Genomic DNA, 17,128 nt, shown 5'->3' with positions numbered 1-17,128 from the left:
TTAACAAATATGTATATCTTGAATAATCCTACGCAACCTTAAAAACTCAAATAAAATTGAGTTGAGAAAGGTCAAGTCCTGAAAGAAACTCATCTCAGAATTTAAATTTGACGAAATGTAACACTTTGGCAATATATATGTACATATGCATTTTTTAATTTTTTTTTGTTTATTTTGAAATAAACTAGTTTAAACATGTGTCAACAAATTAACATGATCGGTGCGGTTTGACCCATAACGCAGTGCAGTAAAAATAATTAATTTATATATTCGGTTATAATGTGCTGCGAAATAATGTCAAATTTTAGTTTTTACAAAATGTGTTAAAGTCCTTTACAGGTAATTATTCATGTAGAAACATTTTTCCCAAAAGTATGTGAGCGTTAAAAAAATTGTCACTAAAGTTAGCTTTATGCCGAAAAGCTTGTAATTTTTTTGTTTTTAGAGATTATATTTTATATCACGGTAGTTGCTTTAAAAATGTAAAATTTAATTTTTGGTATTACAATATACCAAATCATTTTTAATAAAATGTTTTCTTTGTTTGAGATTTATTTAATTTAGTTTATAAGATGTTGCCTAAGAGTATGCGACGATTTGCGACTAAATCAAAAAGCAGGTTTGTTGCCTAAGTCATTTGATTTTTTGCCTAAAAATCTAAGAACAATTTTCTTTATATTTTAAAAACGCTAGCTCAAAAAAATTATTAAACATTAAAAAATTATAAAATATCTATAAAGGAGTCAAATCTTTTTCCGAATTTTTATTGTCTTCCGCTGATCGTTAATTAATTTCGTATTAAAAAACAATTTTTCTGGTCTCTGTGGCTGAGGCAGTAAATATTATCTTTAATGGTTATTCTTGGCAATAAATCTTTGCATCAGCGTCTGTTTTCGGTGTTTCAAGATGCGTTGCATTTGGGCCGCAAAACAAAAAACAAACATATAAAGCCGAAGTCTGTTATAAAAAAAATTGTACGCACGATTCTGAATGTCAGGTGTCAGCAGAAGTATTTTTAAACCGTTTCTGCTTTTGCGTGTTCTTAGCTAAATGCAAATATTGCAAAAACTTAACAGCGTTTTTGCAATATTTGCATAAAAAGATAAAAAGAAATTGAAAGACAACGGCACTGTGACATTTACATATAAAACGGTGATGGTCAGCAGGGGAAGTGGCAGGTGGAGGAGAGCCCTGCTATTAAAACATAGTCATTAACGTTCAAGTGCTAATTTTGCAGACCCAGTTGATGCGACACTCAAAAATTAGCAAAAAACAACAAAAATAAACCGAAACAGAAACAGAAACCGAAACCGAGTTCGATTCCTACATAGCCGAGTAGTCCCAAAGACCGGGTTCAAGCCGGTCTGGCCAAGTTTTGAGTGAGGTGCGTGCGAGTTGGCAACGAACAAGAGCCGGGCCAAAACGGCAGCTGAATGGGAGGCGGACAGCTGGTTGGTCAGACGGACAGACGAACAGACGGACAGCAGCAGCAGCATCTGGCGCTGACCTTGAAGACGTAAATGTGAAGACGCATCTACATAAATATCTATTGTATCTCCGGCTCTTTCTGTCTGGCATCGGGCATCTGGTATTTGTGTATTGAAAGCGACAGTCCGAACGAGAAGGCATATCAAAGCTGAAAAACCTGTCGATTGCCATTTGATTAGAACAGTTATGTAAATCATGGTCTATAGGAAAGAACTCAGCCGCAAACTTGTCAAATTTCAACCATACGATAGACAACGCCCCCGCGCACAGAGGCAATCATTTCGATTAGCACGCGTAGCCATCGATCACAGATAGATTAATTATGCAAATCCAGCATGATAAATGCAGCTCGCTGCAGATGCCCTCGAAAAGCTGCGGAAAAGACCCAAATAATAAATATTATGCAGTCACGATTCAGATACATTTTCAAGGGCCCCCAAATGCCCTCAAGTTCAATTAGTAGGCGGACGGGCGAAATAAATTAAAATGACATTTATTGAACTTCCTTAGTATTAAGTTAAGCTGCGCTGATGTTTAATGTTTCAGGTGACATTTTATTTGTATAGATTTAAAACATGATGATTTTTAATATACTTGTCTTTCTCGTTAAATATTTATATATTTTCCATTAAAAGTCTAATTACGAAATGATAGTATGACGTCTTTAAGCAAGAAATCATTTTCACACTGCAATTAAATTATGCAATTTAGCTGAATAAACAATGACAACAGACTTTTTTGAATCTGGTTTTGCTTTTGAATGTGCGTATTATATATGTTATACGGATACTATTATTTGATTGATAATATTAATCGGAAACCACAAATTCATTGATTTTTAACGAGCAAGTAAGGAATGTCGAAATGCCAAATTGCAGCTGCCAAAAAATCAAGCAAGATGTTGTGATTTGCAACGACATTTGAGGAAATGCCAGTATCAGTGCACAACACCCTGTCGATGGGTCAGACATTAAGTTGTTGGCACAATTCAATTCAAGTGGAGAAGGAGGCTGTGGCAGAACCGTGGTTGACCGGAGGCCGACCGATGACCAAAGCTAAAACCCGACTGACCGGCTTGAAAGATCCGCTGCTGGGGCTTCTTCTTCGGCCTGGTAGCGGTCAACGAAGGTGGCATAAATTGTTAAGCACCAACGGCGACTGCAAAACTAAAAAAAAATGAAAAAAACTAAAAATAAACAAAAAGAAAAAGAAAAAAAGCTAAAGTCAGAGATTTAAATTGCATGCGAGCCGTAGTTGTAGGTTATTCGATGTATTTTTTATATATATTTCCAACTGCTTTTGGCTCTTGTTACCGGGCAGGCACATCAATCGAGCGCTGTAAAGGCCGTTGCATATGCCAAAAGTCAACCTGCGGTTCCATCTCCATCCAAAGTCTCATCCATCGTGCACTTTGGCCATCACACATGGCTCAGCTTGTGTTCTTCGTGTCCGCAGCTTGAACTTGCTGCCCTGCCAATTGGCGGCGACAGCACTTGAACTTAGTTAGTCCCCTTCTGGCCACAAAGACGTCGTCGATTTCGGTTCGTTCTGGGTGCCGAGCTGTTCTGGTTATTGTTTCCCATAGTTCTTGGCCCGGTATTACACCGTAGCTGCCCAATCAGACTGCAACCTTTTCCCCAATGCATCTGCTTGATTCATGAACTTTTTCGAGTTTTCTAAAGCTACCAGTCAGCACTGAAAGAAAACAACTCTGTAATCTCAACTTTGTAAATGTGGTATTATATTCTAGTAAATATTTTGTTTATTTTAATGACTCCTTTTGAAATGATTGCGGATTTATCTACTTACAAAGTTGAACTAAAAGTTGCATTGAATTTTTGAGTTTGGGCAAGGATCAATACCTTCGGATGAATAAGTATTATAGGTTTAAATATATATTGTTTATGCCTTAACTACATCCCTTTTGACAATCTTATTAGTATGTTTGGTATCTTATACAAAAAAAATGAAGATAAATTGGTTGCGGATAAATTTTCTCACACAATCGCCCTAAAACTTAGAATGATTTTCCGAGTGTGGGTGAAGAGCAATAATACCTTTCGGATGAGTACACCGCTGCACAAAGCCGCTTTAAATGTTACTTGTCGCAGCGACTTTGGCGACTTTGGTGCTATGCTGGCAATTGAAAAACAGTACAAAAAAATTAAATGGAAATAGTGGAAAACATTTAGCCGGCGACCGCCAGAGCTGCTGAACTAGCGAGCTGCTTGGCTTCTTCCACAATTGTGCAAATTTATGACGTTTGCAAATGCAGCCGCGAGTGCAGTATAAAATGCAGTGGACGCCGATGCAACGCCACCATTAGACAACTGCCAGTTTGTCCATCCGCATAGGGGAATTCGCAATACCGAGAACCGCTCAACATGATGAAATTGGTATGTGAACTTGGATAAACGAGGCACACCATGCCCAACCATGACCAGGATACGCAAAAGGATATCTAATCTCTCGCCTTGCAGATGCTAGTCGTTAGCTCGATGGCCGTGCTCCTGGCCCTGGCCAGTGCCCGTCCCCAAAATGATGTGGAAGTTCTGGAGTACGAATCGGAGAACACTGGCCTCGGCGGCTACAAGTTCAGCTACAAATTAAGCGATGGCACCAGTCGCACGGAGGAGGGCGTGGTCAACAACGCGGGCACCGACAACGAATCCATATCCATTCGGGGATCCGTCACCTGGGTGGCTCCCGATGGCCAAACCTACACCATTAACTTTGTGGCCGACGAGAACGGTTTTCAACCGGAGGGCGCCCATCTGCCCAAGTAGATCTTCGCTCTCGAGCAGATCCTGTAAATACCACCAACCCGAAAGAACCCACAACTCCAACCAACCAGCCATACAGTGAGGTGCTAAGGTCCTGTCCGGAGGAGCTGTCCATTGTCCCGTGGCAGCCAATCGGTCAGTCAGTTAGTAAGTCGATCAGTCAGTCAAGTCAGTGTCGTGCATTGTTTTCTGTTTTCCTTGTTACTCGCATTAAAACCGAACTTTCGATTCTCGAAAAAAAAAGTGTGTTCTATAAGTAATTCTCCAGTTCTGGGAAGGATCTCATGCGGGGATCATTGAAATCATTGAGTGTCCAAAATAATATCAATGTTTTTATGAGATATTGTTTTGGTTTATTTATGTTATTTCTATTATATAATAACAGCCCAACAGTTCTTGCTCCATATGCTTTTCAAGCTACGTAGTCTGATCTATTTCTATATGTATAGATTACATTTTCATATACATAAATATTAACTTAATAATTTCAAGTTTTAAGCTCAGCTAAGCCGAAACTAGTTATAATAGTTGTAACTCGATTGAAAACGTCGTAGCCAGAAGAGAAAGACTATAAATGAACTGATTATAGGCCCATTTACAGACCCTTACACATTTTTTGTTGTTGTTATTACAAGGCATTTTGTAATAAAATTCTCAAATTCTGGCGTATATAAGCCGCCAGAAGGAAGCGCTTATATTCTTGATCAGGATCAACAGCCGAGTCGATCTGGCCATTTCCGTCTGACTGTCCGTATGAACGTCGAGATCTCAGGAACTAACTATAAAAACTAGAAAGTTGAGATTAATGAACATCTGGTTTTATTCTTTCTCCATTTGCCTTTCAGGAAATTAAATTTAATAGAACATTTTGCAAGTAAGCCACGCTTTTTAGTCTTATTTGTTTGTATAGTTTAAATTTCCATCTGCATATATATTTGCTGAAATTAAGCATTTCAAGTTTTAAGCTTACCTTAGCCGAAACTAGTTTTGATTGTTGTGACGCGAGTGGGCAAAACTTAGGCCAAAAGAGCCGGACTATAAATGAACTGAGAATAGCCTCCTTAACAGCATAGTAATCTTTGAGTCTTCAACGATCAACAACGTCTTCAAAATGAAATTCGCCATCGTCCTGTTCGCCCTCTTCGCTGTGGCCCTGGCTGCTCCATCTGATGTCACCATCCTGCGATCTGATTCCGACGTTGGACCCCTCAGCTACAAATATGGGTAAGTCGACAAAGCGCCTAGATGGCAATGCCAATGCCAGTACTTAACAAGGACTAAACCCTTATTCTCCGACAGTTCGGAGCTCAGCGACGGTACCAAGAAGGACGAGGAGGGTCAGCTGAAGAACGTGGGCTCCGAGCAGGAGGCCATCGTTGTGCACGGCTCCTTCTCCTTTGTGGCCGATGATGGCCAGACCTACACCGTCAACTACGTCGCCGATGAGAACGGATTCCAGCCCCAGGGTGCCCATCTGCCCGTTGCCCCGGTCGCTTAAGCCATCCAAAGAGTTGAAATAAATTGTTTAGAAAAGAATACGATTTTGTTTTAGTTGAAAAAATGTTGTGGAACAATTTTTAAATTTGGAAGGAGAAAGTGTTGGCTGAATTTGCTGTGCAATCGGGTTTCAAATATATATATATTCCGACATCTACATTTCAAGTAGCAACTAACTTCGCAACACTAAGAACTGAAAAGCAAGGGAATTTTGGTTATTCATGTTTTCGGGATCATCACATTGATGTGCAGACAGAGGTTGCTAGAATGACTGCATCAAATGCTTCTAATCAAAACAAACGTTTGTATTTTTTTTAATTTTATTATTTTATTGTCGTTTGCACTTAAACTAGCTGAAGTATCTGATAGTAAGAGAACTTGACGATAGCATTCTCTCTTGTTTTTAAATTCCATTTCCATTAGTCCATTTCCATTTTATTTTATTCATTAGCTATTATAGTTTGGGAACCTCTACTGCGTTAGTCGCAAAAATGATTTACTTTCTATAAAGGCGATGTGAATTAATACAACTTCAATAAAGAAATTAACTAATCACTGGTTGAAGGCTTAATTTATTGAATCAAATCTAGCTAGTTAATAAAATGTTTCGTATAATTTTGTAGTTAATATGTTTATTTCATAATCTATAATTTAAAAAAAGTGTTGTCAATACTTTTCAATCGTTTTGTGCCAGTTATCTTGACCTTGTGATAAATTAAACAACGAACTAAATTCCAATATATGGTAAGGCAACTTATAAATGATCGCTTTCAAATAATTAAGTATGACACAAAACTATTTACAATTTCTAGTAAATAAATTATTGATTAGCCCATAAATATGCTGTTAGAATATGTAAATATTATAATAGCTGTAGCTTAGTTTTACAAGCTACCAATCTTTTTTATAAACCATATTTTTAGAAAGCAGAATTTAAAAACGATAATTTTTAGTTATTTTTTGTTTTCTTTAATCAATCAGTTGAGGTTTTTTGACTTAGTTCATAATTGAAGGACCTTGCCGTAAATTATTATTAACAAAGATCTTGGTAGTTCTCTTTGGATGGCTTAAGCGACCGGGGCAACGGGCAGATGGGCACCCTGGGGCTGGAATCCGTTCTCATCGGCGACGTAGTTGACGGTGTAGGTCTGACCGTCATCGGCCACGAAGGAGTAGGAGCCGTGCACAACGATGGCCTCCTGCTCGGAGCCCACGTTCTTCAGCTGACCCTCCTCGTCCTTCTTGGTACCGTCGCTGAGCTCCGAACTGTCGGAGAATAAGGGTTTAGTCCTTGTTAAGTACTGGCATTGGCATTGCCATCTAGGCGCTTTGTCGACTTACCCATATTTGTAGCTGAGGGGTCCAACGTCGGAATCAGATCGCAGGATGGTGACATCAGATGGAGCAGCCAGGGCCACAGCGAAGAGGGCGAACAGGACGATGGCGAATTTCATTTTGAAGACGTTGTTGATCGTTGAAGACTCAAAGATTACTATGCTGTTAAGGAGGCTATTCTCAGTTCATTTATAGTCCGGCTCTTTTGGCCTAAGTTTTGCCCACTCGCGTCACAACAATCAAAACTAGTTTCGGCTAAGGTAAGCTTAAAACTTGAAATGCTTAATTTCAGCAAATATATATGCAGATGGAAATTTAATCGAAAACTAAAGAAACAAATAAGACTACAAAGCGTGGTTTACTTGGAAAATTAGATATTAATTATAATTTCCTGAAAGGCATATGGAGAAAGTATCTCGATTTTAAACCCTTCTCTACTTTATTCCGCATTTTAAAAGATCTGGAAATTTGTTTGAGTATTGGTAGAGAATGAATACAGATGTTCAATTAACACCTGCTGTCCCCAGATCGATTCAACCATATATTGGCTTTTCGTGCTAATTGCATTAGCTAATGTCTTAGCTATCGATGCTGCAATCGTATAAAAGACTCCTGCAACCCGCATTTTGTATATCGAATAAACTCCGACAACTACTAAGGAACTACCAGTCAAGATGAAGTACATCCTTGTGTTCGCCTGCCTTTCAATTGCCCTGTGCCTAGCTGCTCCTGCTCCGGATGCAGAGATTGTTAACCAGGTGTCCGATGTCAATGCCGATAGCTATAGCTACAAGTTTGAGACGAGCGATGGCACCAAGCAGGAGCAGCGCGGATCACTGAAGAACCTTGGTCCCGAGGACGATGCCTTGCAGGTGGCCGGATCCTATAGCTTCGTGGACCAGGACGGACAGACGCATACCATTAACTACGTGGCGGATGAGAACGGATTCCAACCCCAAGGCGAGGATATTCCGCAACTTTGAATCGGAGTGTAAAGTCTATGCCAAAAATAAATAGAATTCGAGTGAAAAAACAAGCCGTTTAATCGTTGTAGGTTCAGAAACCAAAATAATGAATACCTTTTTAATATCTAACTCAATTTAAATAAAGGTTTAAAACTATTTTTATGTTGATCCGTAATATATTTTAAGGAAATAGAAACTTCGAATACTTTTTAAGAAAATCTTGAATGCATTTCATTTTTTAATCCATAGAAAAAAGAAAGTGTGAGCTGTTACTATAAAAACATTTAACATAGCATCGTAGAATCAGTCGATCTTAGACTGAAACAATCAACTGATCATACTCCTTGCTAGAGTATTATATTGTGAATAGAGTCAATTGCATTTTGTTAAATCTAGAGCTACTTTTGACTTTTGCATTTCTCGAATGCCGGCGTATGTAAGCCCCCGCCCTGCTGCAGTGGAGCATTAGACAGTCATCAACTTTCTATCCAGCTCCAACATGAAGTTCCTCTTCGTTTTCGTCGCCCTCTTCGCCATGGCCTTGGCCCGCCCCAACGACGTCGTGGTCCTGAAGAGTGATTCCGATGTCGGACCAGACACGTGGAGCTCCGACGTGGAGACTAGCGATGGCACCAGCATCAGCCAGAAAGGTGTTTTGAAGAACGCTGGCACTGAACACGAGGCCGCTGTCGTTCACGGATCCTTCTCCTGGGTGGATGAGAAGAGCGGCGAGAAGTTCACCATCACCTACGTGGCCGACGAGAACGGATACCAGCCCGTGGGCGCCCATCTGCCCGTGGCCCCAGTTGCTTAAGATGATTCCGAACACGATCAAAATATTAATAATAAATCAAAATGCTTTAAATTAAATTGGATTTAATGGTTTTTGGATCTTACATGTATTTTTATGGTTTAATTTCAAGAAGATTTTCCATGGTATAAACAATTATCTGCGCAGTGAATATTTAGGGGTTCAAAAGAAAACCAAAATGGTTTTCTTTACAGGTCAGGAATGCCACGGAAATCTAACCAAGTTTTAGTAAGATACTTACAACTAATAATAGTTTTAATTATATAGATAAAGACATTTTGAATGAAATAAAGATCTGTATAAATAAGAGAACCCCGATATAAATATGAAACCAGAAAACATCAAACGAAATGTCAAAAGTGAGGGCGTGGCAGTTTTGGGCTTTCAACGATAACAGGAATGATTAGACTAGCAATTAACAATCTTGAAAATATTTATACATTTTTTTTTGTATTTTGTATAAAAATGCAAAAAATATTTTCATCTCTCTAATCCACTTTACGCTGAGCCACTAAACTAAACTAGTTTAGTCTAAATGAGCTGACTATAAAATCGCGAACATTTCAGATTTACCTGCATAGTAATCTTTGAGTCTTCAACGAGCTACAACATCTTCAACATGAAATACGCCATTGTCCTGTTCGCCCTCTTCGCTGTGGCCCTGGCTGCTCCTTCTGATGATGTCGTCCTGAAACAAGAATTCGATAATATTGGAGTCGAGGGCTTTAATTATGCGTAAGTCCCTAATGCGCCTTGGTGCCAATGACAGTATTTAACAAGGATTACCCTGTTCTCCAACAGTTTCGAGACCAGCAATGGTATTGCTGCTCAGGAGCAGGGTCAGCTGAAGAACGCTGGCACGGAACTGGAGGCCCTCGCCGTCAAGGGTTCCTACTCCTTCGTGTCCGATGATGGTCAGACCTACACCGTCAACTACATCGCCGATGAGAACGGATTCCAGCCCCAGGGTGCCCATCTGCCCGTTGCCCCCACCGCTTAGGCCATCCAAAGAGTTAAAATAAATTGTTTATAAAAGAATTTGATTTTGTTAGTTTTGAAAATTTGTTGCGGAACATTTTCAAATTTGTAGGAAGAAAGTGTTGGCGCAATTGGGTATGTAATCAGGTTTCTTATTTTATAAGTGTGTTTTGCCAGTTCAGTTGTTCCCGTTATCGTTAAAAAGTATGTAACATCCTGCCTGTTTCGGACCATATAAAGTATTGATCAATAGCCGAGTCGATCTGGCCATGTCCGTCTGTCCGTCCGTCAGTTTGTCCGTCTGTCCGCATGAACTTCGAGATCTCAGGAACTATAAAAGCTATAAAAGTTGAGATAAAGCATGCAGCATGCCAGTTTGTTGACCCATGTTGCCACGCCTACTCTAACGCCCAAAAACTGCCCAAGGCTGCCACGCTTTTAGTCGGGGATAGTCTGATAGTCGGGGAACTCGACTGTAGCGTTCTCTTTTGTTTTGTTTTATAGTTAGATCGGGGTTCTCTTATTTAAACGATCCTTTACATCTTTCAAAATATCTTATAATTAAAACACATAAATTTGAAGTAAGATCTAGATAGAACTTGGCTTGATTTCCGTGGCATTCCCGACTTGTAATGTACGTACATTGTTTAAAATGGTTTCCTTATTGAACACCTAAATATTCACTGGACAGATAATTGTTTATCCAATGGAAAAGCTTGTTGAAATTAAACCATATAAATACATGTAAGATCTTAAAACCATTAAAATAGCGAAACCAATTTAATTTAAAGCATTTTGATTTAATTTTAACTCTTTTATCGATTTCGGAAACATCTTAAGCAACTGGGGCCACGGGCAGATGGGCGCCCACGGGCTGGTATCCGTTCTCGTCGGCCACGTAGGTGATGGTGAACTTCTCGCCGCTCTTCTCATCCACCCAGGAGAAGGATCCGTGAACGACAGCGGCCTCGTGCTCAGTGCCAATGTCCTTAAGGACTCCCTTCTGGCTGATGCTGGTGCCATCGCTAGTCTCCACGTCGGAGCTCCACGTGTCTGGTCCGACATCGGAATCACTCTTCAGGACCACGACGTCGTTGGGGCGGGCCAAGGCCATGGCGAAGAGGGCGACGAAAACGAAGAGGAACTTCATGTTGGAGCTGGATAGAAAGTTGCTGACTGTCTGATGCTCCACTGCAGCTGGGCGCGGGCTTATATACGCCGGCATTCGAGAAATGCAAAAGTCAAAAGTAGCTCTAGATTTAACAAAATGCAATTGACTCTATTCACAATATAATACTCTAGCAAGGAGTATGATCAGTTGTTTGTTTCAGTCTACAATCGATTAATTGTACGATGCTATGTTTAATGTTTTTATAGTAACAGCTCACACTTTCTTTTTTCTATGGATTACAAAATAAAATGCATTCAAGATTTTCTATCTTAAAAAGTATTCGAAGTTTCTATATGCTTAAAATATTACAGATCAACATAAACATATTTTTAACCCTTTATTTACATTGAGTAAGTAATTGATTGGAATTACATTGAGTAATACAAATCTTATAATCAGTTCTTAAATGTTTAAACAGAAAATAACATAATCAACTGAGTTGTTGCTCAATGTATTAATTTTTATTTTCCAGATTTAAAATACTATTGATTTGATCAATAAAACCTCACACTTATATTGACACAATACAAAGACAACCCGCCCTTTAAGGAACATGAACTACTTTAAAATAAATAAGTTATAAGTGAGTGCATATGCTATATGAGATAAAGCCAAACAGTAAACAAATCCGCAGTGTGCTAATATTACCTCAAAACCGTTTTCATTATTAGCATGCATTCGTTATAGCATTAGGCATTCTTTGGAGAAATTTAAATAATTAAAGAAGGTCTGAAAACAAACTCTAGATTGCTCAAAGATCAGCGACCGGTGGATCCACCCTGTTCATCTCCGTCCAACCGCATCCATCGGATGCAGCCGGTCGGGCGACAATAGTTAAAGCTATCAGGTCCAGTTTGACCGGAAACAATGCTGAAATAACGATGCGCTCACTCTCGCAGCCGATCTACATAAATATTAGCAGAACTCATTCGCGATCCGCCGGATTCGATGCCACCTTTGACTTTTGCATTGTGATAATTCTGGTGTATATAAGCCCCCGCCCAGTTGCAGTGGAGCATCAGACAGTCATCAACTTTCTATCCAGCTCCAACATGAAGTTCCTCTTCGTTTTCGTCGCCCTCTTCGCCATGGCCTTGGCCCGCCCCAACGACGTCGTGGTCCTGAAGAGTGATTCCGATGTCGGACCAGACACGTGGAGCTCCGACGTGGAGACTAGCGATGGCACCAGCATCAGCCAGAAGGGAGTCCTTAAGGACATTGGCACTGAACACGAGGCCGCTGTCGTTCACGGATCCTTCTCCTGGGTGGATGAGAAGAGCGGCGAGAAGTTCACCATCACCTACGTGGCCGACGAGAACGGATACCAGCCCGTGGGCGCCCATCTGCCCGTGGCCCCAGTTGCTTAAGATTATTCCGAACACGATCAAAATATTAATAATAAATCAAAATGCTTTAAATTAAATTGGGCTCGCTGTTTTTAATGGTTTTTAGATCTTAAAGATATTGCAAAGAGAGTGTGCAAAGATGCTTGCTAATCTAAAATCGATCGATTCTATGTTAATTGTTTACGGATATTTTTGACAAATTTGTTTAGCCATATAAGTTTGGCTTATTATGTAGAGGAAAATATTCATCAGTACACTCAGCCTTTTAAATGGTTTGTCCAATTTTAAGAAGAAATATATGAGTGACATTATGATTAAAGAGTATACAGTCATCATTATGGCAAAAGTAATTTCTTTTACTAGAATAAAAGAAGTTAATTCATTTGAGTAAATTTTAAAGACAAATAAAATATCGAAAGAAAGCAATAAAAATTAGTGTAGGAACAAGAGAGAACGCTATAGTCGAGCTCCCCAACTATCAGATACCCGTTACTCGCGCGAACGAGAAATTAGAAAATTATTTGAAAAATCGGTTGAAACTGAAAATAAAAATTAAAAATTGTTCATAAATGTGGGCGCGACAGTTTTGGGCGGTTCCTGAGATCGAGGCGGACAGACATATAGAGAGCAGAGACGGAAGACGGATTTATCCAAATCGACTCGCTAAGATCGATAGCGATCGCTCACGAATTTATATACTGCCGGTTACAATGTTAAACAATGTAAAAATTATAATTTAATAAATTTTTTATGTTTCAGTTTATTAACAAAATTAATGAATATTTCCAAAGAAGAAAATTTCCGAATTGCAGTCTTCAGATAATAATTAAGATGATGTAACCAAAAGCTTTAAAAAAATTTAACCTATTGCACACTATTAAACACCATCCTGCCATTTAATAACTTGTTGATAATTAATTTTCTTATCCATCCTACACTAATTAAGCATGGGCATTTGACAATCAGTATTCTTTTTAGCAGCTCCCCAAATGTGAATAAAATAAAAACCGATACGATTATTTGCAATTAACAATCAATTTATTTTAGTTCGTGTTGTGATCAAGGACAGTTTAAGCAACTGGGGCCACGGGCAGATGGGCGCCCACGGGCTGGTATCCGTTCTCGTCGGCCACGTAGGTGATGGTGAACTTCTCGCCGCTCTTCTCATCCACCCAGGAGAAGGATCCGTGAACGACAGCGGCCTCGTGTTCAGTGCCAATGTCCTTAAGGACTCCCTTCTGGCTGATGCTGGTGCCATCGCTAGTCTCCACGTCGGAGCTCCACGTGTCTGGTCCGACATCGGAATCACTCTTCAGGACCACGACGTCGTTGGGGCGGGCCAAGGCCATGGCGAAGAGGGCGACGAAAACGAAGAGGAACTTCATGTTGGAGCTGGATAGAAAGTTGCTGACTGTCTGATGCTCCACTGCAACTGGGCGGGGGCTTATATACACCAGAATTAGCACAATGCAAAAGTCAAAGGTGGCATCGAATCCGGCGGATCGCGAATGAGTTCTGCTAATATTTATGTAGATCGGCTGCGAGAGTGAGCGCATCGTTATTTCAGCATTGTTTCCGGTCAAACTGGACCTGATAGCTTTAACTATTGTCGCCCGACCGGCTGCATCCGATGGATGCGGTTGGACGGAGATGAACAGGGTGGATCCACCGGTCGCTGATCTTTGAGCAATCTAGAGTTTGTTTTCAGACCTTCTTTAATTATTTAAATTTCTCCAAAGAATGCCTAATGCTATAACGAATGCATGCTAATAATGAAAACGGTTCTAAGGTAGTATTTGCACACTGCGGATTTGTTTACTATTTGGCTTTATCTCAGATAGAATATGCAATGACTTATAACTGTTGTATTTTAAAGTAGTTCATGTTCCTCAGCGAGCGGTTAATGGAAAACTTTTTACATTGTGCCAATTATAAGTGTTAGTATTTATTGATCAAATCAATATTATTTTAAATCTGTCAACTGAAAATTAATAATTATACTATATATAAATAGTATCGCAGCAACTCAGTTGATTAAGGGTTTTTTCTTTTTAAAGATTTAAGAAATGATTATAAGATGGGTAATTCAATGCACTTAAGACCTATGTTGACAAAAAAAATAAACAAATGGCCAATAATTAACATTGGAGCAAATTAGAATTCAAGGAAATCATTTTGTAGATATGCTTTCACTTTAAATGAATAGAAGACTTTGAGTTCGATTTTTTGCCGCGTTTATTTAATAATCAACTAGAAACCAATATACATAGAACAGCTCTCGGTTATTCGTACCCACTTAGTTGCCAATAGGCACATTGGGCAGATGGGCACCCTCGGGCTGGAATCCGTTCTCATCGGCGACGTAGTTGACGGTGTAGGTCTGACCGTCATCGGCCACGAAGGAGTAGGAGCCGCGCACCACGATGGCCTCGTCCTCGGTGCCCGCGTTCTTCAGCTGACCTTGCTCCTCGTGCTTCTTGCCATCGCTGGTCTCCAGACTGTGGGAGAATGGGTATTTAATCCTTGGATAATCCTGGCTCTGCTCTTGCTGGAATTTGATAGACTTACGCGAAGTTGTAGCCCTCGGGCTGGACGTCGGACTCCAGGCGCAGGATGGTGACATCCGCATCGGAAGTGGGGGCGGCCAGGACGACCGCGAAGAGGGCGGCGAAGACGATGGCAATTGCGAACTTCATGGTGATTTTTGTTTGGTTAAGGATTCGATGGGAACTTGCGATCGCACGGCTAGTCAACGTTACTTGATTTGTGATGTTTATGGCCCTGTCCGAGCGTTTATATAGTCGGATCGGAGGCCGACAATAGAAGAAAAGTTAGTCGAAAATAAAAATGACTAATTACACGCCGAGCACCAAAGCCAAACAAAATTGGCTTGAAAAACGCACAAAAACATTATGAAAAAAATCACAACAACCATACGAAGACGCAGATAATAACGTAACACAAAAACTTCTAAGGCAAACAAATCGACGCCGTTTTTAGGAAATACTTCATCATCATTTGCATTTTTCGTGAATCAATCAATCCAATCGCTTCCAAGTCGAAGACAACAAGCCAAACATTTTTTATTATCCATGTGTATTCATATTTTGTGGCAGAGTGGGGCGGCTAGCTTGCCCTCCAGCAAAAGAAGCAACATGTCCAGGAATGGCAGGTGAATCGAATTGAAAGTCGGTTTCAGGTTTCAAATTCATAGTTGACAGTAATAAAATTTTAATTATGCACTTTTTCACTTCCCCAAATAAAAATAGAATAAAATAAACTGGATATTTTAAAACATGCAAGACATTTGCTGTAAAAATAATTGGCTAAAAGTTTACTACTCGTTCAACCAAAATAAAAATAATTGTATTATAATAGAGTCGAGACATTAAAAAGGGGTCTAAAATTTTAAAATGTTTAATATAAGCGGTATATACATACATACGTATCAATTAAAAACAATTTTATTATATATTTTTTAAATTTTTTATTATTATTATTTTTGTTTTTTATTAATGATTAGTTTCTAGTTTAAAAATTTAAATTAATAAAACAAATCCGTGATATTTTATTAATTTAAGTCATTTAACTAAAACCCAAGCATAAATATAAATAGTCCTAAATAAAAAAAATAGTTTTTTCCCTTATTTATGAAATCCCTTATGTCAAAACTTTAATAGAACAATGAGCATTACGATATAGTTGCTCCAGGCCCAAAACCAAGAGTACACAGTAAGAATTGAAATGAATGATGTGACTTTAATATTACAATGTTCTTCAGACGAAACTTAAACATAGTTAACACATTTGCGCTGAATGGGAACTTGATTGGCGAATGACTTTCAATCGGATTCCTTGCGATTACTGAACGGGCCTGGGCAGATGGGCACCCTCGGGCTGGAAACCGTTCTCATCGGCCAGGTACTGGATGCTGTACGTCTGACCATCGTCACCCACATAGGCATAGGATCCGCGGACCACGAGGGCTTCGTGGTCGGTGCCCACGTCCTTCAGCTGGCCTTCCTCCTGGTGCAACTTGCCGTCGCTCGTCTCCACGCTAAATAAAACCAGAAACCGGTTAGCAAACGACCTTGACACATTTGGATATCTGGAAATCTGGCCAACTGGCAATCAATCTGTTGAACGACAACCACTTACGCGAACTTGTAGCCCTCGGCCAGGACATCGCTGTCGAATCGCAGAACCTGAGCATCCTGCTGAATGGCTGGAGGAGCGGCCAGGGCGCTGGCAAGGAGACAGGTGAAGGCGATGGCGATGGTGAACTTCATATTGCAGCTGGATGTGGCTGATGGGGGTAAGTGGCTCAAGTGATGGGCTCGAGGAGTTTGCAGACAATGCTTGCAATTCCCTCGTCGAGTGGCGAATTTATACTCCTTCGGCCATGTAATGCAATGCGTGTAAATGGCAATTACGGGAGCAAAAGAAACCGAGATCAAAAAAAAAAAGTGAGAGTGGGAGTGGGAGAAACCAGTTTGTCGTTTTGTTTCCTTTGACCCACACTGGTTACCTAACCAGTTGCTGGATGCTGTGGCTCGGCTTTGGCTGCTTTGCGATTGATTGATTGCCCAGCGACAAGATACACAGATTTCATTTGTCTTCAACAAATTAACTACAAAGTGCGCCCTGCCCAGGCCATGAATTGCGTTAGTTGGTCTTACAAATAGTCAATAAACTGAGAAATTGGGTCACAACGAATTTGGCTCAAGTGCAGGCGAAATGCTCGGCCTAATAAA

At 40.0% G+C, this 17,128-nt stretch overlaps 10 protein-coding genes and 2 long non-coding RNA genes across 13 annotated transcripts; 7 read left to right on the top strand and 5 right to left on the bottom strand.

Moving 5' to 3' along the window:
* Nucleotides 1–3,748: 3,748 nt before the first annotated feature.
* On the top strand, nt 3,749–4,514 carry LOC120449274 (endocuticle structural protein SgAbd-6). The gene is made up of 2 exons (XM_039631657.1): nt 3,749–3,884; nt 3,969–4,514. The coding sequence occupies exons 1-2, from the start codon at nt 3,873–3,875 to the stop codon at nt 4,272–4,274; spliced, it is 318 nt and encodes a 105-aa protein (XP_039487591.1). The 5' UTR covers nt 3,749–3,872; the 3' UTR covers nt 4,275–4,514.
* A 654-nt stretch (nt 4,515–5,168) lies between these two features.
* LOC120449284 lies at nt 5,169–5,669 on the bottom strand. Its single transcript, XR_005616187.2, has 2 exons — nt 5,539–5,669; nt 5,169–5,483 (listed from the first exon to the last, which is right to left on the bottom strand). It is a non-coding gene; the product is annotated as an uncharacterized LOC120449284 (long non-coding RNA).
* On the top strand, nt 5,374–5,859 carry LOC120449281 (larval cuticle protein 65Ag1). The gene is made up of 2 exons (XM_039631664.2): nt 5,374–5,495; nt 5,571–5,859. The coding sequence occupies exons 1-2, from the start codon at nt 5,383–5,385 to the stop codon at nt 5,767–5,769; spliced, it is 312 nt and encodes a 103-aa protein (XP_039487598.1). The 5' UTR covers nt 5,374–5,382; the 3' UTR covers nt 5,770–5,859.
* A 971-nt stretch (nt 5,860–6,830) lies between these two features.
* LOC120447671 (larval cuticle protein 65Ag1-like) lies at nt 6,831–15,102 on the bottom strand. Of its 2 annotated transcripts, none has more exons than XM_044006055.1 (2): nt 7,110–7,231; nt 6,831–7,034 (listed from the first exon to the last, which is right to left on the bottom strand). In XM_044006055.1, the coding sequence occupies exons 1-2, from the start codon at nt 7,220–7,222 to the stop codon at nt 6,836–6,838; spliced, it is 312 nt and encodes a 103-aa protein (XP_043861990.1). In that variant the 5' UTR covers nt 7,223–7,231; the 3' UTR covers nt 6,831–6,835. The 2 variants fall into 2 exon arrangements, with proteins under 2 accessions (XP_043861990.1, XP_039485130.2); XM_039629196.2 differs by lacking the exons at nt 6,831–7,034; nt 7,110–7,231 and adding exons at nt 14,671–14,872; nt 14,943–15,102.
* Nucleotides 6,949–7,418, top strand: LOC120449285. The gene is made up of 2 exons (XR_005616188.1): nt 6,949–7,066; nt 7,122–7,418. It is a non-coding gene; the product is annotated as an uncharacterized LOC120449285 (long non-coding RNA).
* On the top strand, nt 7,778–8,086 carry LOC120449282 (larval cuticle protein 65Ag1). Its single transcript, XM_039631665.1, has one exon. The coding sequence runs from the start codon at nt 7,778–7,780 to the stop codon at nt 8,084–8,086; it is 309 nt and encodes a 102-aa protein (XP_039487599.1).
* LOC120449280 (larval cuticle protein 65Ab1-like) lies at nt 8,546–8,882 on the top strand. The gene has a single exon (XM_039631663.1). It carries the CDS (start codon nt 8,568–8,570, stop codon nt 8,880–8,882), a length of 315 nt encoding a protein of 104 aa, XP_039487597.1. The 5' UTR covers nt 8,546–8,567.
* LOC120449277 (larval cuticle protein 65Ag1-like) lies at nt 9,499–9,879 on the top strand. The gene is made up of 2 exons (XM_039631659.1): nt 9,499–9,614; nt 9,681–9,879. Exons 1-2 carry the CDS (start codon nt 9,499–9,501, stop codon nt 9,877–9,879), a joined length of 315 nt encoding a protein of 104 aa, XP_039487593.1.
* On the bottom strand, nt 10,676–11,028 carry LOC120449276 (larval cuticle protein 65Ab1-like). Its single transcript, XM_039631658.1, has one exon. The coding sequence runs from the start codon at nt 11,005–11,007 to the stop codon at nt 10,693–10,695; it is 315 nt and encodes a 104-aa protein (XP_039487592.1). The 5' UTR covers nt 11,008–11,028; the 3' UTR covers nt 10,676–10,692.
* LOC120449279 (larval cuticle protein 65Ab1-like) lies at nt 12,059–12,451 on the top strand. Its single transcript, XM_039631662.1, has one exon. The coding sequence runs from the start codon at nt 12,081–12,083 to the stop codon at nt 12,393–12,395; it is 315 nt and encodes a 104-aa protein (XP_039487596.1). The 5' UTR covers nt 12,059–12,080; the 3' UTR covers nt 12,396–12,451.
* On the bottom strand, nt 13,391–13,781 carry LOC120449278 (larval cuticle protein 65Ab1-like). The gene has a single exon (XM_039631660.1). The coding sequence runs from the start codon at nt 13,757–13,759 to the stop codon at nt 13,445–13,447; it is 315 nt and encodes a 104-aa protein (XP_039487594.1). The 5' UTR covers nt 13,760–13,781; the 3' UTR covers nt 13,391–13,444.
* A 1,133-nt stretch (nt 15,103–16,235) lies between the features above and the next one.
* LOC122756397 (larval cuticle protein 65Ag1) lies at nt 16,236–16,669 on the bottom strand. Its single transcript, XM_044006056.1, has 2 exons — nt 16,533–16,669; nt 16,236–16,431 (listed from the first exon to the last, which is right to left on the bottom strand). Exons 1-2 carry the CDS (start codon nt 16,661–16,663, stop codon nt 16,236–16,238), a joined length of 327 nt encoding a protein of 108 aa, XP_043861991.1. The 5' UTR covers nt 16,664–16,669.
* Nucleotides 16,670–17,128: the final 459 nt, after the last annotated feature.

Source organism: Drosophila santomea, chromosome 3L (genome assembly GCF_016746245.2).
Source record: "Drosophila santomea strain STO CAGO 1482 chromosome 3L, Prin_Dsan_1.1, whole genome shotgun sequence".
Classification (NCBI taxonomy): Eukaryota; Metazoa; Arthropoda; class Insecta; order Diptera; family Drosophilidae; genus Drosophila; species Drosophila santomea.
Note: the sequence above shows the minus strand (reverse complement) of the source record. Positions and strands in the feature narration are given on the sequence as shown.